General features: G+C 40.4%; 1 protein-coding gene across 6 annotated transcripts in view; it reads left to right on the forward strand.

The window, feature by feature from the left end:
* LOC128685442 (uncharacterized) overlaps positions 1-24,084 on the forward strand; it is a 167,106-nt gene that overhangs the window by 64,753 nt on the left and 78,269 nt on the right. For 5 of the 6 annotated variants that reach the window (XM_070083008.1, XM_070083002.1, XM_070083004.1 and 2 more), the window contains 3 exons: positions 262-367; positions 18,977-19,220; positions 19,715-19,887. In XM_070083008.1, the coding sequence (XP_069939109.1) occupies positions 300-367; positions 18,977-19,220; positions 19,715-19,887 (485 nt within the window). In that variant the 5' untranslated portion in view covers positions 262-299. The remainder of the gene's footprint in view (positions 1-261; positions 368-18,976; positions 19,221-19,714; positions 19,888-24,084) is intronic. The other variant, XM_070083003.1, reaches the window with a different exon arrangement.

A 24,084-nucleotide genomic window follows, 5' to 3' on the forward strand; every position in this document is an offset into this window, starting at 1 on the left:
CATTATACAGTAGAAGGTTTAACATACATACCAGTGTAATCAAAGATGTACTTTCGTACGATTTTTTCCTACTGTGGACCAGACGCAGTGAACAGAAGCTTCGACAGTTAAAAGTAAATACCAGTGGCCAGTGTCCAAGTGACTTGTCTTAATGACCCACGTGCAGCCGATAGGCTTTAAACTTAACAAACTAATTTAGCAATGTAGGGCAAGAAAATGATGAGGCTATATAACGTATTGCTATTTTGTTTTGTTTTTCAGAGAGTCCAGAGAATTTACGATCTAAAGCAGCCTCCGACATGATCCTGGGGAGTTACAATGGACAAATTTGCTCTTCGTACGTTCAGAAACAGGAGAGATGTAAAAGGTATGAATATACTAAAGGTTCATACCACAAGTGTCTCCCCACTCCTTCCTTTCTGGGGGGAGTGGGGAGACAATGCATATAATGCTCCCTCCCTAATTTTTTTTGAATAACTGCCCTATAAATACATTCACCATTGCAGTCATAATTTGGTATCCTAACAGCAATAATTAATATTAACATGAAATTAAAACTGACGATTCATATTTTTTTAAAGCTAGAAAAGAGCTCATTATCCACTATTATTTGTTATCGTCTATTTCATCTGTTTTATACATGATTATTAACCATATATAATTATATATATATATATATATATATATATATATATATATATATATATATATATATATATATATATATATATATATATATATATACAGTGCCTGCACTCTGAAGGAGGGGTGTTAATGTTGCAGTTTAAAAACTGTAGTGTAAAGCACCCTTCTGGCAAGACAGTGATGGAGTGAATGATGGTGAAAGTTTTTCTTTTTCGGGCCACCCTGCCTTGGTGGGAATCGGCCGGTGTGATAATAATATATATATATATATATATATATATATATATATATATATATATATATATATTTATCATTAACCATATATAATATATATAAATATATAGGGAGGTATCATCTGTAGAACTGTACTGGGGATCCTCATTCTCAGAGAAGACAATAAACTTACTTCAAGGAAGTAAGTTTGAATATTTTCTTCTCCTACCACCCGCTATATTCTATATTCTATGTGAACTTTATTTTTAGACAAAAAAAAAAATACAAACATGAATACATTGGTACATTATATCAAAGATAATGACTCTCCTCCAGCTCCTCCGAAGCCGGAAGCGAGCCTGGTGTGCAGCATGCATTATCCCTCTGGATGGCCACACTTAGACGCTGGAACATGAAAGTGGCTGCCCTTGGGTCCCAGGTGGTGTCGATGATTCTGGAACGCAGTTCTTGAAGGAAGCGTGTGGCTTTTTTACCCCATGATCCCAAAGTCTCTGATCCAACTACGACAGATTGATACTGTTGACTTATGTCTTTGTACTTGCCGAGCTTGTACTCCTCCCTATGATCAGCAGCTCCTCCCTGTCACCCAACACTGTCGTAGATGTAGGTGCCAGCCAGCATCGACACATAGATATAGTCCCATGCTAAGAGCTTGCCATTCTTCCAAGGATAGATGGTGATCCCATCAGGGCGCTTTGCTGGGTTGTGACTATGGTTGGTTGCTAGTAACCGGGGCTCTCTCTCGGCTGGGCATCCAGCTGTAGCAAGGGTTCTCTTTATGATGTCGTTGACTTCATTCTGTATTGTGTGTCAACCCTTGGTTTTGGAGCAGTTAAGTCCATGTAGACCATATTGGTTGACTTGCGTATCGCCGCAAATACACGTATATTCCGTGTGAATTGGGGCAGCGAGGCGGTGAGCCACTGCAATACAGAGAGTCTTAGGGTCGAGGCGTCTTCCCATTGCCAAAATGGAAACTGTTTGGAGGAAGTCCCTAGAGTGAGGTGCACTCATAGCTTGGAGATGGGCAGTTTCTGTCTGATGTTACATCCCTAAGCATGTTGGCAAGTACCTTTTCAGCGATAGGACCATCCCAACTTGACTGTTAGTAGGCCAGTGGTGCACTAGGTTTTGGTGCTGGGGCAGCGAGAGTTTCTCGTTCAGTGATGGCACTGGCATAACTAGGGTCCTGTATTCTTGCTGAGTCACTGAGGTTGTCCAGAAGAATTTGTTTTATTAACTCCTTTGATGCTATGGAAGAGGATAGGAAAACTGGTAGGGCAATCAGGGAGGATTTGCGTACTCCCAGCCCCCCAAGCCTGACTGGAAGTGAGGCTTGCAACCACTGTCCATCTTCAAGGGCAAGATTCAATACACTCTCTAACATGGTCTTAAGGAGGTAGTCATATTCCTTGAGTTTTGGACTGCTGAAGGCTGGGAAGCATCTCAGGAAGTAGGTAAGTTTTGGGATGGATAGGCACCTGGTGAGTAGGTAGAAGCCATCATGTGTATCATTGTCTTTCATCATGCCTTTCATCGTCCTGAGGTCTGAGATTTTCTTTTCTAGGATCAGATCAATGGTACTGGACCCAAAAGGAGCACTAGGGAGAGTGCTGTTGGCTGGATCAATGGCTCGTGCTCCTGGTAAAAGTGTACTAATATTCTGGATCATATGTCGATTAGTAGAAACTATTTCACATATGGTGGGGTTTATTAAAGATAGGCCCAGGCTCTCTCCCATGCCTTTAATTTTTTCTGATGTCCTCTAGGAAAGATTCTTTAGTGCCAGCTAGGATACCATCATCCAAGAAGCGGATATTGAGAAGTGTGAAAGTACTTGAGCTGAAGATTTCCACCCTCCGTGGCTTGTCTTGTATAGTTAACATCGCCTGTCTGCGATTGTTTGCATATTTGTATGTATGTATGTATGTATGTATGTATGTATGTATGTATGTATGTATGTATGTATGTATGTATGTATGTATATATATATATATATATATATATAATATATATATATATATATATATATATATATATATATATATATATATGTGATGATATATATATATATATATATATATATATATATATATATATATATATATATATATATATATATATATATTTATATATATACATCTCAGTAGTAGTAACCAGTTACCAGTAACCAGTGTACCGGTGGTTCCCAACAGTGAAACTTGGGATGAAGTTATACCTGATGTGCAGTGTGCTATAAATTCTGCTTACAATGTTTCTATAGGTGACACTCCACATTATGCATTGTATGGTGTAGATAAACGTTTGCCTTATGAGTTGTTATATTCTAATCCGAAACCAAATTACAACCCTGATGATTTCATAGCAACTCGTACCAGCTTAGCTCAAAGTGTTTTTAGAAGAATCCATGAAACACTTCATAAATCAACAGCAGAATTTACAAGAGTCGCAAACACTCGAGCAAAGCCATCCAAAATCAAAGTAGGTTCGAGAGTTATGCTGATTAACTTTAACAAAACGTCTGCAATGCCAAAGCTTGATCAAAAGTTTGTTGGTCCTTATCGAGTAGTTGAACATATCACTGGTAATAAGTATAAGGTTAGAGAGATTAGTACTGGTCAGTATAAAGAATCGCATTTAGATCATATGAAGTTAGTATGTGATGATAATGATGTTCCAACCCAGACTAATGTGACAGACTCTAACAATCCTCCTGATCCTGTACTCTCTTCCTCTGATACTCAGTCAGACGATCAACCTGAATGTCGTTATTCCCTACGTACACGACAGGTATTGAGAAATCCTCAAATATCATTTGTAACATCCAATTCAGATTTGCCTCAAATACAGCATGAGTTAGCCAATGCAACAGAGTTTGATCCTCCCAGAGATGACACCCATTCTGCATATGTCAATCTCACCCTAGCAGAGTTGGGGTTAAATGTAAATAACCTGTATAGATGAATAATTACAGTATCAACATATCAGTATTCAAGAATTTTTTTTTGTGTTCATGTTCTCTCCGCATTCTGAGAGTTAACAGTCTAGATTTGAGTGCACCGAATCTGCCTTTCTGTTAAACACTCTTTCTTTGTATATATTCCTCCCTCAGAATCCGTAGATCACATGAATACAGATCGATCGATCAAATTTTTTTTTTATCACTTCTATTGTGTAATCTCAACGTTGAGTTTTAAGTTGTGCTATATTATACCTTGTATTGCATTACAGTTTCAGTTACGTAAGCTTCCATTCCAATGTTCTACTTATGTATGTTATAATGTTTAATTGTTGTGTACTTTGACATTGTATAGAATCAGCACAAGCCGTACACCTGCCATCAGTAGATTCACAGACACTAGAGGAGATATAAAAAAGACCTGGAAAACACTCTCTCAGATTCTAGGGACCCACAAACTGAGAAAAACCAAGAATATTGTCCTAACTAAACCTAATGAAACACCACTACATCCCACTGACACAGCTAACAAGATAAACGACTTCTTCTCAAACATAGGATCTAATCTCGCCAGTAAAATCCCACATACCAATGCCCATGCCGGGGACTACCTAGATGGAAATTTCCCTAATTCCTTCTATCTTGCACCAACTGAGCCCACGGAAGTCATTGAGATCATAAAGTCACTTAAAAATAACTCGGGGAATCTGTCTCATGTCCCACCATTACTGTACAAGCGAGCGGCCCATGTCCTTTCGCATGCTATTTCATTACTTTTTAACAAGTCAATAGAGACTAGCACCTTCCCGAAACTACTCAAGATGGCAAGGGTTACACCAATACATAAAGGTGGTGACCCTACAGACTTAAACAACTATAGGCCAATATCTAACTTACCATTGCTATCCAAAATCTTTGAGAAACTTGTGCACAGGAGACTGTATTCATTTATAACGGCTCAAAACATACTCAACCCCTGCCAGTTTGGATTCAGGAAAAATAAAAGCACTAATGATGCAATCATAAAAATGCTAGATCTGCTTTACACAGCACTGGAAAATAAGGAATATCCACTAGGAATTTTTATTGACCTAAGAAAAGCTTTTGATACAGTAAACCACGAAATCCTACTCCACAAACTTGACCACTACGGTATAAGAGGCCATGCGCTTGCTTATTTCAAATCTTACATTACTAATAGGTATCAGTACGTCACCATTAAAGACACAGCATCAGCAACACGGCCACTTGATACTGGAGTTCCGCAGGGAAGTGTCCTTGGTCCCCTGCTCTTCCTCATATACATCAATGACCTTCCAAACGTATCCCAACACCTAAAACCCATTCTCTTTGCTGATGACACGACTTATGTCATCTCTCACCCTAATCTTGCCACCCTTAACACCATTGTGAATGAGGAGCTGATTAAAATATCGACTTGGATGACAGCCAATAAACTTACGCTTAACACTGACAAAACTTACTATATTATGTTTGGTAGCAGAGCAGGAGATGCACAAATTAACATTAAGATTGACAACACTCTAATTACCAGAAATAATGGGGGAAAATTCTTAGGCTTATACCTTGACAATAACCTGAATTTCAGCACCCATATCCAGCATATAGCCAAAAAAGTATCCAAAACGGTTGGGATCCTCTCCAAGATACGATACTACGTGCCGCAAAATGCCCTTCTCACACTATACCACTCACTTATTTATCCATACCTCACCTATGCTATTTGTGCTTGGGGATCAACTGCAGCAACACACCTAAAGCCAATAATAACCCAACAAAAAGCTGCAGTAAGAATAATCACTAAATCCCATCCCTGGCAGCACACCCCCCCCCACTCTTCAAAGATCTAAACTTACTCCCAGTTCAGTACATCCACACTTACTACTGTGCAATCTATATCTACAGGGCCTTAAACTCTAATATCAACCTTGACCTTAAACGCTTTCTTGATAGTTGTGACAGAACCCACAGGCATAACACCAGAAACAAACATCTCTACGACATTCCCCGTGTCCGACTAAACCTTTACAAAAATTCAATGTATGTCAAAGGCCCTAAAATCTGGAATACCCTACCTGAGAACTCTAGAACTGCAGACACATTCATCACCTTCAAAACTACCATTAGAAAACATCTTATCTCCCTGATACACCCCGTCAACTAACTTCAAGAATACCACCTGGTGGTTCACACTTACACTCGCTCACTCATTTGACCATAAACAGAAATATTAATCTCAGTCTTAAAATAATGAATCCTGTGATTCTCCAATACTGAAACTATATACTGTGCCAAAACAAAAGCATTCACATTGCTAAACTCACAAAATAGTATTTAGTCACTTAGCCATAATACCAACTTACCTCATAATTTGTAATATTTTACATTTAAGAATAAAACTAAGTATGCCCGAAATGCCTAGCCATGCTAAGCGTTCTAGTGGTACACTCTGTAATCTCAATTTTACTACATGTTAAACCAAACAATAACCAAATTTCTGTAAACTCAGCATTGTAATCCTTATAGAGAATAAACTTTGAATTTGAATTTGAATTTGAATCTCTAGTTTGTATTAGTTGTATGTCGGGACGACATACGTTAGCGTCGCCGAGCTCTCAGTAGTAGTAACCAGTTACCAGTAACCAGTGTACCGGTGGTTGACTCACTGCCAACCGTCTTGCCTGAGTCACTGTCTGAACTCATATTGTGCTGACCTAGCACTATTCAAAGACTCCCTCATATATGGGTACTGTGGGCGGCCAGTCAGTTTACGAGAGTGAGCAAGAGAGATAGGTACGGCTGTAAGGGCGCTCTCCACATTATCTGTAATTATACGTACTACCAGCCTACGTGAGTATTACTTTACCCAATCCACGTGTTCGAACTCCCACATGATATACATACATACATACATACATACATACATATATGCATACAATCGCAGACAGGCGATGTTAACTATACAAGACAAGCCACGGAGGGTGGAAATCTTTAGCTCAAGTACTTTCACACTTCTCAGTGCGTCATCAGGAACTATGCAAAGTTACAAGGCAACAGCTGAAGGAGTGAGGGGAAGTTTTCTCAGAGTAGCACAGTGCGGGTTTGTCACCTGCTGCAGCCTCTCTGGGAATGTGAGCCAACTGTTTGGTGCCACCACACACCACCACCATCCCCTTTCCCCCATATGGGGTAGGAGGGTTTTGAGAACTCAAGGATTATGAAATTAGATGATACAATAGCCAACCCCAAGCTTTTTATAGCCGCTTAGAATAGGCTATGTGACTTGAGAAAATACGTTTCTTAGTGGATACTATACATATGGATTACTATTCTGTGTAACCTTTTTAATTAATAGAAGAAAGGAAAAGAATGTGCTCTTTTGTCCTTTAAATGTCCTGGTCTGGGGTACTGGAATGTTCCCAGGGGTACTCAGAAGTATGACTTTGTATTTTCCTAAATGTTGTCTACCAGTCTTCTCAGTATCGATTAATATGCCTTATCTGGGAATCTTCTATACCTTTCTAATAATATTTCCATGATCCAAATTTCTACTTCTAATTTCCTTTAACCTCACTATCTATATGCTGATATTCAGCGGCAGCGGCAGCAGAGGCAGCAAGCTCTGTTATTTTTCTCACCTGCAGAGCCCACCAACGCTTCTATGATGGCCTAATTGCACTCTTAACTGCACTAACGTACGTAGAACCCAGCATGACCCAAGACAATCAACAGTGATACCTACAAACCGATAAACTATGGATTGAAGTGAAGACTGCCCCTCCATCTCCGAGTAAGTAAGTAAGTTTATTCAGGTATACACAAATACAGTTACATAGAATTATCATACATAGCAGCATATGTGTAGAGAACCTGGGATAACCCAAAAAAGTCAGACACAGTGACTTATTTCCGAGCATAACCCCGCTGCCAGACGACTACCAACTCCAAGCTTTTAACAATCTTAGTTTCTTCATCTAACAACAGCAACTCCTGTACTACTATGAGACCAACTAATAGAAGTAACAGCACTAAGACCAGCACAGCAGCACCTAGAAATCGACTATTCCATACGACGACCCAGCAGGACGCCGGTGCATCATCCACATCCCTTACAACCCAGAGCGACGCATCACCAACAACAAACATGGCTAACTCACCCTCAACACCTACCAAGCTGACGCTACAACAACAACACCGACCGTGACTGACTCCCTCTCTACCTCTACTACCTTCATAGGATTTAACCCATCTGATATGCTCCCAGGTATGACTAATGATCCTGACATTCTAAAGCACTACATCACCACCCTAACGGCGGATAACCTGAATCTTCGTGCTGAAAATATGTCTCTCCGTGCAACAATATCAAACCATGAATCTAAACTACTTCACCTTAAGAACAAGATCAACAACCTTGAACAACAGCAAACATCAACTGGCACGACTGATTTTGGCAAGACCCTCCAATCGGTCATAGCCAGTCACTCAGACCAAATAACTTCCCTAAACACGAAGATTGATAATGTCGTCAAGGAGTGGAAAATAAACATGGATACCCAATTGAACAATTATTTTGCTAACCAAGATGATAAGGCAGAGCAAGACAAGTTATCTGATGCAGTAGTAATTAACACTCCACTCTTTCCCAGCGAATTAAACCATTCCAACTGCAAAGATACAACTCTCCAGATCATACGTGACCACCTACATGTTAATGTACCAGTGTCGGAAATAAAAGAATCACGGTTACTAGGGAACCAAAGTAGAAAAAGTGTTATGCTTAGATTTCACACACAAGACAGGAAAAAAGATCTAATAATTTCATCTATCGAAGCAAAAAAAGATATATACATAAATGAGTGTCACAAGAAAACGACAGAACCTCCTGTACAGAGTGAGAAAACTAAAACGTGACAATAATGATAAAATTCACCAGTGCTTTGTACGTGATGGACAAATTCTAGTAAGAAAAACAAATGTAGGCCGTGTTTACTACATTACAAATGAAAATGATCTAGCAAACTTCCTTCATGATGCAAACATTACAGAGTCTGACTGATATTAGTGACCAATTTCTTACTACGTTAGTGTATGTTGCTATGTAATTATTGAACTAATCCCTGTACTATCACCTTCAAGATAGTATTTTACTACCTCATTATCCTATGTGTCCCACACAGTTCTTTGTGTGACCCTTTTTGTGTTATTTTCCCAGATTCCCTATTCACAAATTATTATTTGTTAATAGGATACCTACTCTATTAATATCTGTATTACCTTTTTCTTTCCTACTTAAGCCCTGTTTAAATTCTCTAATAATCTTACCAAATTTTTCCTTCTCCCTAACTACAAATAACTAACTAGTGTATGTTCCTACTACACTACTGTGCAATTCCTTTACCATCCCTCACTAGCTAGTACCAACTACCTCAAAAAATATTCCTATAGTGATATTAACTGCTCAAACTTTATGCTGTAAGGCAAATCCTACTCTAAGATTATTTTCATATCTTAGTGACTATATTGTTTGTGCAATTAGTGTATATTTCAATTATATCATTGTTCAAGGCCCTTAACTATCTTTTGCTAACTAGTACCAACTACCTCATTTTTTTTTTACTTTTTATCGTACAATATATTGCTCAACTTATTATATATAACAAATCAGATCTTACTCCCAAATCAATATTATATCATAGTGACTATCTGTCATTTTAACTTTGTTTACCATTACTTAATTTAGTCCCTTATATTTTTTCTCTTTTATTTTAGCTTTATATAACAACCTTAGTTCATATATTCATAATTGTTAAAATAATCAAGGTGTTATTCTCAGGTGCTAAAGTGTAATAAGCTCATTATTTTGCCATTATATTCATTATATTAATTTATTTGATTACCACTTTTTTTTCACCACAAATTATTTTAGTCCCTTTTATATTGCCTCATTTATTTTAGCTTTAAGGAGCTACCTTAGCTCATATTTTTTACATTTATTAAAATAATTCAGGTGGTATTTTATAGCTTTAGAATATTTACTTTGTCTTATACTTAATTCTAACTATAGATTCACTATAAATCTTGTGATAACAAGCATTGATCCTGATACCAACCTCTTATCTAATGACTTAAATGAATCAAACAGTAACTGTAATTACTACACAGCAGGACAATCAAAGGCACTTCTCAGAGCCAATAACAACATAACTGTCTTTAACTACAATATCAGATCTTTAAGCAAACATTACGATGACCTCATAGCATTACTAAATTCCCTTCATGCCAGTATGTCCATCATTACTCTCACCGAAACCTGGCTAAAGCCTGATACTACAGATGTCTATGCCATTCCTGGTTACACAGCCATACACAACTGTAGGCCAGATCAACAAGGGGGTGGCACAGCTATGTACTACTCAGACCAACTAGAATGTCACTAATACTTTCACAAAGGATGAACATGGGGAATATATAATAACTAAATTCAAATCCAAATACCTACAAAAACCTCTCACAGTGATAAACTTCTACAGAGCACCACAGTCAAACATTAGCCGTTTTAGTGAAAACCTAGGAAGTATGATAACTGATGCACGCATGAACAAAGGTCACTTACTACTCTCAGGTGACTTCAATATAAATCTCCTACAAGACCAAGACCCACATGTTACTGAACTCACAAACACTATGAGTAACTGCATGTTACTACCAATAGTAACAAAACCTACAAGAGTTACAGAGACTAGTGTTTCCCTACTAGACCACATCTGGACCAACACCATATCCCCCTTAAGATCAGGCATAATCACAGATAATACCACAGACCATTACCCTACCTTCCTCATAACAAACCTTGGCAAATTACCCCTAGACACTACTAAAGTCACTTTCAGACTTCACAATGAGGCAGCTATCAATAACTTAACAGCAGCAGTGACAAACATTGACTGGAACACTGAGCTAGAAATCTATACAGATACTGATGAATGTATTAATAATTTTCTAAAAAAGACCCAATACCTCTATAACAATCACTGCCCTATAAAAACTAAACAGATGACTGCGAAGAGACTGAACAGTCCCTGGCTAACACCCAGTATCCTGAAATCCATAAATACAAAGGACCTATACGAAAAACAGTACAGAATGGGCCACATAACCAGAGACCAAACAAAATGTTACTCGTCAATCCTAACCAGCCTAATAAGAAGGGCTAAAAAATTGTATTATGAGAACAGATTATCCAACTTACGAGGTGACATAAAAAAGACCTGGAAAACCCTATCAGAAATACTAGGAACAAAAAAGATAACACGAAATAGCGAAATTGAATTAACAAAACCAGATGAACCCCAATTCCAACCTACTGAAACAGCAAACAGACTCAATGATTTCTTCTCCACTATAGGAAAAAACCTTGCCAATAAAATCCCAAGCTCAGATACCCCACCCAATGACTACCTCACTGGCAACTACCCGAACACACTGTTCCTATCTCCGACTAACCCAACTGAAGTCTCCCTTATTATCAACCAACTAAAAAAACAAGACAGGAGATTTAAATACCTTACCACCCATTATATACAAAAAAGTGTCACAGGTGCTATCACCAATCATTGCAACACTCTTTAACAAATCCATTGAATCCTCTACCTATCCTACAGTTCTCAAAATAGCAAGGGTCACCCCGATCCATAAAGGAGGAGACCACACAGACTTGAATAACTATAGGCCAATATCCAACTTACACCCTCTCTCTAAAATCTTTGAAAAAATAATCCATAAGCGTATCTGTTCCTACCTCATCTCCCACAACATACTCAACCACTGTCAGTTTGGGTTCAGGCCTAATAAAAATACTAATGATGCTATTATCCACATGCTAGAACATATTTATACAGCAATAGAGAAAAAAGAAGTCCCACTGGGGATCTTCATTGACTCACGTAAAGCTTTCGATACAGTTGACCACGACTTGCTCCACATAAAATTGTCACACTATGGTATAAGAGGGCACTCCCTCAACTACCTCAAGTCATACCTCAGCAACAGAAGCCAATATGTGTACACAAATGGGGCAAACTCTTCCGCACAGCCAATTACAGTTGGTGTCCCACAGGGAAGTGTCCTAGGCCCTCTTCTCTTTCTCATATACATAAATGACCTACCAAATGCATCGCAACTACTCAAACCCACACTATTTGCAGATGACACTACATACGTCTACTCTCATCCGAGCCCAGTCATGCTAGCCAATACTGTAAATACCGAATTACAGAAAATATCAACCTGGATGAGGACCAACAAACTTACTCTAAACATTGACAAAACCTACTACATTCAGTTTGGTAACAGAGCTAAAGATGTGTCTCTTAACATAATGATAAATGGATCACCTATCACAAAACTCACAGAGGGAAAATTCTTAGGAATCCACCTTGATAATAGACTCAAATTTCAAACACATATACAACAAATTTCCCAAAAAATTTCCAAGACCGTAGGCATACTATCGAAGATACGGTACTATGTTCCACAGTCAGCCCTCCTGGCCCTATATCACTCACTTATTTACCCCTATCTCACCTATGGAATTTGTGCATGGGGCTCAACAACAATAAACCATCTCAGACCACTAATCACCCAACAAAAGGCTGCAGTCAGAATGATAACACATTCCCACTACAGACAGCACACTCCACCAATATTCAAAACTCTAAACCTACTCACAATACAAAACATCCATACTTATTACTGCACCTACTACATACATAGAACACTTAACTCTGACATAAACCCTCCCCTCAAACATCTCCTTACCAACCTCAACAGAACACATGACCATAACACAAGGCACAGATCACTCTTTGATGTTCCTGGTGTCCATCGCACGCTATGCAAAAACTCAATGCACATAAAAGGCCCTAAAATCTGGAATTCATTACCTGTGAATATAAGAGAAACACTGTTTATAAATTCAAGTCTCTTCTCAAAAATCACTTACTCACCCACAACTAAATAAATACTGAATAATTGTATCTCATAAATTGTATCTCATATATGTATCTCATTATTGTATCTCATAAATGTCAACCTGTGACCCAATCAAACTTTGTTACTATTTAACTTCATTACCTAACATAATACTCCATTCTACTGATTACACAACAACACAGTAAATGACCATATAACCTGTCTTTGTAATACTCATTTGTACTAAATTGTTATCTGTTTTACAATAATCTTTGTACCACTGAATATATCATTGCTTAGTTAATCTTAAGTTAATTTTAAGCCTGCCCATAATACAAGGGGCTTTGGCATGCTGCACTTTAAAAATTGTATTCCTTGTACTTCTCTGTATCATGTTCAAATAAATAAATAAATAAATAAATAAATAAATAAAACTTAATCTTGTGTACCTGTCATGTATGGTACAGTAACAGCTTAACGCATTATATAACCATTCACAACTGATTTAGCATGAGTTTTGGTGCATAGACAAAGGTCGAGCATCACCTATCCATCATGAAACCACCTGGCTAATGAGCAATCCTGTGATTTTGTATAGCATTGTTGTTTAATCTTGTGTACAATAGACTCTACTAAACAGCTATCGAGCTTGTATAGCCCATAATTTGAGCTATATATGGTATTCCTGTCATGTTTCAAGACAGATTAAATTATGTTTCTATGACAGAACTGTTGGGTACAATAATGTGGGCAGCAGCCCACCCTAGTGGGTGATTACAGGAACTAACGTGATTAAAGATAGCGTTTGACTCTTGCCCTGTCCTGAGTATTTATGTTGGGCTATTCTGGTTTCCAGAAGTTTACCAGTTTGACCAATATATGAGAGATGACACTTGAGTACATGGGACCTTGTAAACTCCAACTTTGTTGGAGGGTGTATTTTTAATCAACCTTTGTTTTACAGTCCCAGTGTTTTTGAAAACAAAGTTTATATTGATCGTTTTTAATGCCTCACGCAAGCAAACCAGGGTCTCATTGTATGGTAAAACTGGTACATTTTTCCTGGCAATCACTTCTTAGGTTCAGTCCTGTAGAAAGTCTTTATTGCTGACATTAGTGCCTGTAACTGTTTTGCATGATGGTAGGATTGCTGGTTTCTTTTTCTGTCTCATAAACACGCTAAGATAACAGGGATATCTTGCTACTCCTACTTACACTTTGGTCACACTTCACAGACACGCACATGCATATATATATATACATACATCTAGGTTTTTCTCCTTTTTCTAAATAGCTCTTGTTCTTTTTTATTTCTTCTATTGTCCATGGGGAAGTGGAAAAGAATCTTTCCTCCGTAAGCCATGCGTGTCGTATGAGGCGACTAAAATGCCGGGAGCAATGGGCTAGTAACCCCTTCTCCTGTATACAATTACTAAAAAAGAGAAGAAGAAAAACTTTATAAAACTGGGTTAGATGATTGCTGATGTTATGAATGAAAAGAAGTTGGATGTCCTGGCCCTAAGCGAAACAAAGCTGAAGGGGGTAGGAGAGTTTCAGTGGGGGGAAATAAATGGGATTAAATCTGGAGTATCTGAGAGAGTTAGAGCAAAGGAAGGGGTAGCAGTAATGTTAAATGATCAGTTATGGAAGGAGAAAAGAGAATATGAATGTGTAAATTCAAGAATTATGTGGATTAAAGTAAAGGTTGGATGCGAGAAGTGGGTCATAATAAGCGTGTATGCACCTGGAGAAGAGAGGAATGCAGAGGAGAGAGAGAGATTTTGGGAGATGTTAAGTGAATGTATAGGAGCCTTTGAACCAAGTGAGAGAGTAATTGTGGTAGGGGACTTGAATGCTAAAGTAGGAGAAACTTTTAGAGAGGGTGTGGTAGGTAAGTTTGGGGTGCCAGGTGTAAATGATAATGGGAGCCCTTTGATTGAACTTTGTATAGAAAGGGGTTTAGTTATAGGTAATACATATTTTAAGAAAAAGAGGATAAATAAGTATACACGATATGATGTAGGGCGAAATGACAGTAGTTTGTTGGATTATGTATTGGTAGATAAAAGACTGTTGAGTAGACTTCAGGATGTACATGTTTATAGAGGGGCCACAGATATATCAGATCACTTTCTAGTTGTAGCTACACTGAGAGTAAAAGGTAGATGGGATACAAGGAGAATAGAAGCATCAGGGAAGAGAGAGGTGAAGGTTTATAAACTAAAAGAGGAGGCAGTTAGGGTAAGATATAAACAGCTATTGGAGGATAGATGGGCTAATGAGAGCATAGGCAATGGGGTCGAAGAGGTATGGGGTAGGTTTAAAAATGTAGTGTTAGAGTGTTCAGCAGAAGTTTGTGGTTACAGGAAAGTGGGTGCAGGAGGGAAGAGGAGCGATTGGTGGAATGATGATGTAAAGAGAGTAGTAAGGGAGAAAAAGTTAGCATATGAGAAGTTTTTACAAAGTAGAAGTGATGCAAGGAGGGAAGAGTATATGGAGAAAAAGAGAGAAGTTAAGAGAGTGGTGAAGCAATGTAAAAAGAGAGCAAATGAGAGAGTGGGTGAGATGTTATCAACAAATTTCGTTGAAAATAAGAAAAAGTTTTGGAGTGAGATTAACAAGTTAAGAAAGCCTAGAGAACAAATGGATTTGTCAGTTAAAAATAGGAGAGGAGAGTTATTAAATGGAGAGTTAGAGGTATTGGGAAGATGGAAGGAATATTTTGAGGAATTGTTAAATGTTGATGAAGATAGGGAAGCTGTGATGTCGTGTATAGGGCAAGGAGGAATAACATCTTGTAGGAGTGAGGAAGAGCCAGTTGTGAGTGTGGGGGAAGTTCGTGAGGCAGTAGGTAAAATGAAAGGGGGTAAGGCAGCCGGGATTGATGGGATAAAGATAGAAATGTTAAAAGCAGGTGGGGATATAGTTTTGGAGTGGTTGGTGCAATTATTTAATAAATGTATGGAAGAGGGTAAGGTACCTAGGGATTGGCAGAGAGCATGCATAGTTCCTTTGTATAAAGGCAAAGGGGATAAAAGAGAGTGCAAAAATTATAGGGGGATAAGTCTGTTGAGTGTACCTGGTAAAGTGTATGGTAGAGTTATAATTGAAAGAATTAAGAGTAAGACGGAGAATAGGATAGCAGATGAACAAGGAGGCTTTAGGAAAGGTAGGGGGTGTGTGGACCAGGTGTTTACAGTGAAACATATAAGTGAACAGTATTTAGATAAGGCTAAAGAGGTCTTTGTGGCATTTATGGATTTGGAAAAGGCGTATGACAGGGTGGATAGGGGGGCAATGTGGCAGATGTTGCAAGTGTATGGTGTAGGAGGTAGGTTACTGAAAGCAGTGAAGAGTTTTTACGAGGATAGTGAGGCTCAAGTTAGAGTATGTAGGAAAGAAGGAAATTTTTTCCCAGTAAAAGTAGGCCTTAGACAAGGATGTGTGATGTCACCGTGGTTGTTTAATATATTTATAGATGGGGTTGTAAGAGAAGTAAATGCGAGGGTCTTGGCAAGAGGCGTGGAGTTAAAAGATAAAGAATCACACACAAAGTGGGAGTTGTCACAGCTGCTCTTTGCTGATGACACTGTGCTCTTGGGAGATTCTGAAGAGAAGTTGCAGAGATTGGTGGATGAATTTGGTAGGGTGTGCAAAAGAAGAAAATTAAAGGTGAATACAGGAAAGAGTAAGGTTATGAGGATAACAAAAAGATTAGGTGATGAAAGATTGAATATCAGATTGGAGGGAGAGAGTATGGAGGAGGTGAACGTATTCAGATATTTGGGAGTGGACGTGTCAGCGGATGGGTCTATGAAAGATGAGGTGAATCATAGAATTGATGAGGGAAAAAGAGTGAGTGGTGCACTTAGGAGTCTGTGGAGACAAAGAACTTTGTCCTTGGAGGCAAAGAGGGGAATGTATGAGAGTATAGTTTTACCAACGCTCTTATATGGGTGTGAAGCGTGGGTGATGAATGTTGCAGCGAGGAGAAGGCTGGAGGCAGTGGAGATGTCATGTCTGAGGGCAATGTGTGGTGTGAATATAATGCAGAGAATTCGTAGTTTGGAAGTTAGGAGGAGGTGCGGGATTACCAAAACTGTTGTCCAGAGGGCTGAGGAAGGGTTGTTGAGGTGGTTCGGACATGTAGAGAGAATGGAGCGAAACAGAATGACTTCAAGAGTGTATCAGTCTGTAGTGGAAGGAAGGCGGGGTAGGGGTCGGCCTAGGAAGGGTTGGAGGGAGGGGGTAAAGGAGGTTTTGTGTGCGAGGGGCTTGGACTTCCAGCAGGCATGCGTGAGCGTGTTTGATAGGAGTGAATGGAGACAAATGGTTTTTAATACTTGACGTGCTGTTGGAGTGTGAGCAAAGTAACATTTATGAAGGGATTCAGGGAAACCGGCAGGCCGGACTTGAGTCCTGGAGATGGGAAGTACAGTGCCTGCACTCTGAAGGAGGGGTGTTAATGTTGCAGTTTAAAAACTGTAGTGTAAAGCACCCTTCTGGCAAGACAGTGTTGGAGTGAATGATGGTGAAAGTTTTTCTTTTTCGGGCCACCCTGCCTTGGTGGGAATCGGCCGGTGTGATAATAAAAAAAAAAAATAATAAATTAGTGCCTTCTCGACAAAATCCTTAGGATATCTTAGTTTTGTGGCTATGTTGAATACCTTGCTGATTTCATCCTCTAGGTACTCTGGACTGCAGATGCACAAGGCTCTCAAGAACATTGTGAGGAACACACTCCTTTTTACCCTAGTTTCGTGATTGGAATAGTAGTGAATGTATGACACCACATTGGTGGACTTCCGATAGACTGTAAATTTGAATTTTCTATCAACACCATGGACTAAAACATCTAGGAATGGCAAAATGTTGTTTATTTCATGTTCTTTTCCCCTCAAGGAAGATTCCTTGATGTTGGTGAGGGGCTCTTGATTTAGGGAATTGGATCTGTGCTCCAGTTCCCCGAATTAAACCTGAATGCCTTCCACATCCCCCCCCCAGGCGCTGTATAATCCTCTGGGTTTAGCGGTTCCCCCTTGATTATAATAATAATAATAATTCATGTTCTTTTGTGAACTTAATGGAAGATACTAGACTATTGAGTCTAGGTAGGAACTCATCAATGTTGTGATTTCTAGGCCGTAGGCAAAGAACATCATCAGCGTATCTGAACCAACTCGCTTTATCTGGGAGAATGTCTTTCAGAAGTCTAGTCTCATAGAATTCCATATACAAATTGCTGAGTAAGGGGCTAAGGGGATTTCCCATTGGCATGCCTTGTTTTTGAGCATAGTATTTCCCTTCAAAAATAAAGATGCAATCAGTAACACAAAGTTTTATCAATTCAGTTATGATTTTCATGGAATAGGGCATGGGGAAATTTTCTAGTTCCTCTTCAAGGTACATAAGCAAGCCAGGGACAGGGACTTTGGTGAGCGGAGCTGTGACAACAGTGCTCACTAGGGTAAAGTCATGTGGGACATTTAATTTCTGGAGCCTTCCAGTAAGGTCAACATTAATAAAGAGTACATTCATTTCCTTTCTTTTATTAATTAAAAAGGTTATACAGAATAATAGCAATCAATATGTACAGTATCCATTGAGAAACGTATTTACTTAAGACACATGACCTATTCTAAGTGGCTAGAAAAAGCTTGGAGCTGGCTATTATATCTTCTAATTTCATATTCATTGACTTCTCAAAACCCTCCTACCCCATTAGGGGGTGGGGATGGTGGTAGTGTAGGGTGGCACCAAACTACCAAACCACATTCCGAGAGAGGCTGCGGCAGGTGATAAACCCACACTGTGCTACTCGAGAAAACTTCCCCTCACTCCTTCAGCTGTTGCCTTGCAACTTTGCATACATCCTGATGATGCACTGAGAAGTGTGATAGCACTTGAGCTAAAGATTTCCACCCCTGTGGCTTGTCTTATATATATATATATATATATATATATATATATATATATATATATATATATAATACTATATTTTTTCGAGTTAATCATCATTTTTAAATATTTATGCAGTTACTATTGATCTCTGCAGCAGTTGTAATTTTGATTATACGTGAGGTAATAATTTGTATGCATTTTTAATTTGTATTTTATGCATTCGTCCTTCACATCTGTGTTTAGAAGCTGTTCATATCGGGTCCTCCCTGTGGGTTTTCTGCTGTGTGTGGCCATCATGTTATGCTTCTACTCCTTCCGCTGGTCATTCTGGAAGGGCACTCAGAAGGACATCTGGAAAGGCAATCTCTTCACAGTGTTTTCAGAGGAGATGATTGAAAGATCACCACCACAATCAGCAGCAGCACTGGTGGTGGTGATGGTGGTGGAGAACCACACAGAAGTCAAGACTCACTGCAGCTGTAAGCAGGTGGGTGGTAGTTTTCGTAAAATAAATAAATAAATAAATAAATAAAACGCACATCTGCCGTTTCACGACAAGAAGATAGGAGACCCCATGAAGGACACACTCTCACCATCAGTAGTTGTTGTGCCAGAAGTGTCCTCTCCAGGAAGGTTGAGTCAGATTGGTAAGGCTCTAAAGATCCTAGGAATTAGAGTTCTACTCTTGGACCGAACACTGACAGAACTGGAGGTAAAATCATGTCACCACATCTATCAAGGTTGAAGGACTAAACGCTTCAGTATCCTCTCCAGTTGTATAAAATCTAGTAGTTACCTCTGTATTCCACTGAAGAAACCTGTTGCCTAAACGAAATGTTAAGGAAATAAAAATACGAAAGTGTTACGTGCATCTTAATATTATCATATATTTTCAGGAAACGTCAAAAAAGGATCACATCCTGCTTCTGTGTTTATTTTTCCATTGTGTCGGTATTTTACACCATTTATTTCCTTCTTCAGGAAGCGCCTGAGCAGCCCGACACCATCCTGAGCCACCTGCAGGAGAACTACCCGTGGATAAACCGCACCACTTCAGAAAACCTTAAGATGCAGCATCCCAACTTCCCCATTGACGCTGTAATGCGCATGATAAAAGAGAAAACCAAGTGTACACTACTGCCAGAGTACTCCAGGTAAAGTGTTGTGTGTGCGGGTGGGGAAGCTTATGATTAAATACTTAATAACTTGTCTCCTTTCAAGGAATTGTGGAGGGATGCTAATGCAGGTTAGGCTGCACTTGACCTCTTCACCACTAAACAAGAATACTTTAACTAAAATTGTGATTAAAATGCTTTTAGCATATATACGCTGAGAAAAATACACTTCTCTGTGTATTTTATATATGTTGTGACCTCTGTGGTCAGGTCAGATTTATCAGGAAACAGGACAAGTGTTTCCTGATGCGGGTCTTCGTCATATGATGACCCGCAGCTTTTAGTCATCTGACCGACGCCTTCCGCTGGCTTATCGGTCCACCTCTTTACAAATTATGGTTATGTTTATAAACATTTAACTGATACATTTGTTTTTGTGCAGCTTTTGAATATTTTATAACGCTAAATACTAAACATTAATACTAAAATTATTGATTAACGACAATTATCAAGACTGTATTATATGAGACAAAAATATATGGAAAAATAGATGAAGTTTTAAGATTACGAAATATATTTAAAAGCTAAAATATTGGAAAGTTTAAGAGATAAGAAATTTTTTTTTTTTGGCTCATAACTCATGTCTCTGGCCAGGAGTGTTATCACTTACATGGTTCACTTGCATGGTTCACTTGCATGGTTCACTTGCATGGTTCACTTGCATGGTTCACTTGCATGGTTCACTTGCATGGTTCACTTGCATGGTTCACTTGCATGGTTCACTTGCATGGTTCACTGGCATGGTTCACTTGCATGGTTCACTTGCATGGTTCACTTGCATGGTTCACTTGCATGGTTCACTTGCATGGTTCACTTGCATGGTTCACTTGCATGGTTCACTTGCATGGTTCACTTGCATGGTTCACTTGCATGGTTCACTTGCATGGTTCACTTGCATGGTTCACTTGCATGGTTCACTTGCATGGTTCACTTGCATGGTTCACTTGCATGGTTCACTGGCATGGTTCACTAGCATGGTTCACTTGCATGGTTCACTTGCATGGTTCACTTGCATGGTTCACTTGCATGGTTCACTGGCATGGTTCACTAGCATGGTTCACTTGCATGGTTCACTTGCATGGTTCACTTGCATGGTTCACTTGCATGGTTCACTTGCATGGTTCACTTGCATGGTTCACTTGCATGGTTCACTTGCATGGTTCACTTGCATGGTTCACTTGCATGGTTCACTTGCATGGTTCACTTACATGGTTCACTTGCATGGTTCACTTGCATGGTTCACTTGCATGGTTCACTTGCATGGTTCACTGGCATGGTTCACTTGCATGGTTCACTGGCATGGTTCACTTGCATGGTTCACTGGCATGGTTTTGGCGTGGAGTTCCTGGCATGGTTCCGCTTACGCCATGGTTCACTTACATGGATTCCTTGCTCCGGATTCCGCCTTGCCATGGATTCCGCCTTGCATTCGTTCCTTGCATGGATTTCCACTTGCGTGGATTCTTGCCCGTCAAGTTTCCGCCGCCGGATTTGCCATAGGTTCCACTTGGCATGGATTCCACTTGCATGGATTCCGCCTGGTATGGTTCACTTCATGGGTTCGCCTGGCATGGAGTTCACTTAGCATGGATTCACTGGCGTGAGTTCACTAGGCATGGTTCCTTTGCGCTTATGGATTCCCTTCTTGGCATAGGTTCCTGCACATGGATTCCACTTGCATGGTTCCTTAATGCCAGTTCCACTTACGCTAGTTCACTTGCATGGTTCCACTTGCATGGTTCCGGTTGCATGGTTCTTGCGTGGATTCCACTTGGCATAGTTCCACTTGCATGGTGGTTCACTTGGCATGGTTCCGCCCATTGGATTCAGTTCCTTGCATAGGTTCCACTTGCATGGGTTCGCTTGCATTGGTTCACTTGGCATAGTTTCGCCCGCTGGTTCCGCCGCCGTTCACTTGCATGGTTCACTGGTTCATGGTTCCCCTTGCATGGTTTCACACTTGGCGCTAATGGATTCCACTTGCATGGATTCCACTTGCATGGTTCCACTTGGCATAGGATTCCTTGCTGTAGGTTCCCACTTGGCATGGTTCCCTTGGCATGGATTCCTGGCATACGGCCGTTCACTTGCATGGTTCACTTGGCGTCGGTTCCTTGCCGTAGGATTCCACTTGCATAGGATTCACTTGGCATGGTTCCCACTTGCATGGATTCCACTTGGCGTAGGTTCCTTGGCATGGTTCCACTTGGCATCGGATTCCACTTGCATAAGGTTTCCACTGGCATGGTTTCCACTTGCATAGGTTCCTTCCGCATGGATTCCACTTGCACGTAGTTCACTTGCCGTAGGTTCTACTTGCATAGGTTCCACTTGCGTTGGTTCTGCGCCGTGGATTTCGCCCTTACATCGAATTTCACTGGCATGGTTCACCTTCGCCAGTTCTTGCACTAGCACGCCGTTCACTTGCGCCATGGTTTTCCACTTGCATGGATTCACTTGGCATGGATTCCGCCTTGCATGGATTCACTGGCATAGGTTTCACTGGCATAGTTCCACTTGCGATGGATTCCGCCATGGAGTTCACTTGGCGCTGGATTTTCCATGCATGGTTTCACTTGGCATAGGATTTCACCTATGGTTCCACTTGCATGGTTCACTTGCATAGTTCACTTGCATGGATTTACCTGCCTATGGTTCACTGGCACATGCGTTCCCACTTGCATGGATTACCTTGGCATGGATTTCACTTGCCATGGTTCGCCTTGCATAGTTCCTTACTGGATTCATAAGTTGATTCTGCATAGGATTCACTTGGCATGGATTTCCACTTGCGTGGATTCTGCTTGCCATGGATTCACTTAGCATAGGTTCCACTGGCCCATGGTTCACTTAGCATGGATTCCGCCATTGGTTCACTAGGTTCCATTGGATTTCACTAGCATGGATTCACTTGCATACGGTTCCACTGGCATGGTTCACTTGCATAGGATTCCACTTGCATCGGTTCCTTGGCATGGTTCACTTAGCCGTAGGTTCACTTACGCCATGGTTCACCTTGCATGGATTGCCCGCCATAGGTTCCGCCATAGTTCACTTGCATGGATTCACTTACGCCGTCTTCATAGGTTCATATGGTTCGCCACGCTGGATTCACTTGCATATGGTTCACTTGCAATGGTTCCATTGCATGGATTCACTTGCATGGTTCGTTCCACTTGCCATAGTTCCGCCCATGGTTCCACTTACGCGATTCCGTTCGCCGTTCGCCGTAAGGTTCCGCCGTGGATTTCACTTGCATGGTTCGCCTTATGGATTCCACTTGCCGTACCGTTCACGTTGCATGGTTCCACTTACCATGGTTCCACTTGCCGTGGTTCACTGCCCGCGTAGTTCCACCATAGTTCACTTGGCGCCGGATTTCCACTTGCGTATGGTTCCTGCCCCGTAGGTTCACTTGCGTAGTTCCTTGCATAAGGTTCACTTGCATGGATTCTTGCATAGGTTCACTTGCGCCATGGTTCACTTAGCGTAGTTCACTTGCATCGGTTCACTGGTCAGTTCGGCGCCGCGTTCCTTGGCGTAGGATTTCACTTGCGTGGTTCGCCTTGCATGGTTCACCGCTTGCGATTCGCCGCGGTTCACTTGCATGGATTCCATTGCATGGATTCCTTGCGTAGGTTCCACTTGCGCCAGGTTCCACTGGCATCGGATTCCACTTACTGGTTCCTGGCATAGGTTCACTTGGCATGGATTCACTTGCACGTAGTTCACTTGCATGGATTCACTTGGCATAGGTTCACTTGCGTAGGTTCACTAGGCATGGTTCCACTTAGCATATGGATTCCGCTTGCATGGATTCCTTACCTGTGGATTCCCTTGCACATGGATTTCCATTGCTGCATGGATTTCCTTACCATGGTTCGCCGTTCGCCATAGTTCCGCCCACGCCTAGTTCCGCCCTTGCATGGATTCCGCTGGCATAGTTCACTTGGCATGGATTCACTTGCCACATTGGATTCACTTAACGTAGTTCCCTCCGCCATGGATTCACTTGCATGGATTTCGCCCCCTCCGTAGTTCGCTGCATGGATTTCACTTCCGTAGTTCGGCCGCATTCAGTTCCTTGCATAGGTTCCTCCTTACGTAGTTCCACTGGCATAGGTTCACTTGCATAGGTTCACTGGCGTAGATTCCACTTGCACTGGCGGTTCCTTG

The sequence above is a fragment of the Cherax quadricarinatus genome, chromosome 8 (assembly GCF_038502225.1).
Source record: "Cherax quadricarinatus isolate ZL_2023a chromosome 8, ASM3850222v1, whole genome shotgun sequence".
Lineage (NCBI taxonomy): Eukaryota > Metazoa > Arthropoda > Malacostraca > Decapoda > Parastacidae > Cherax > Cherax quadricarinatus.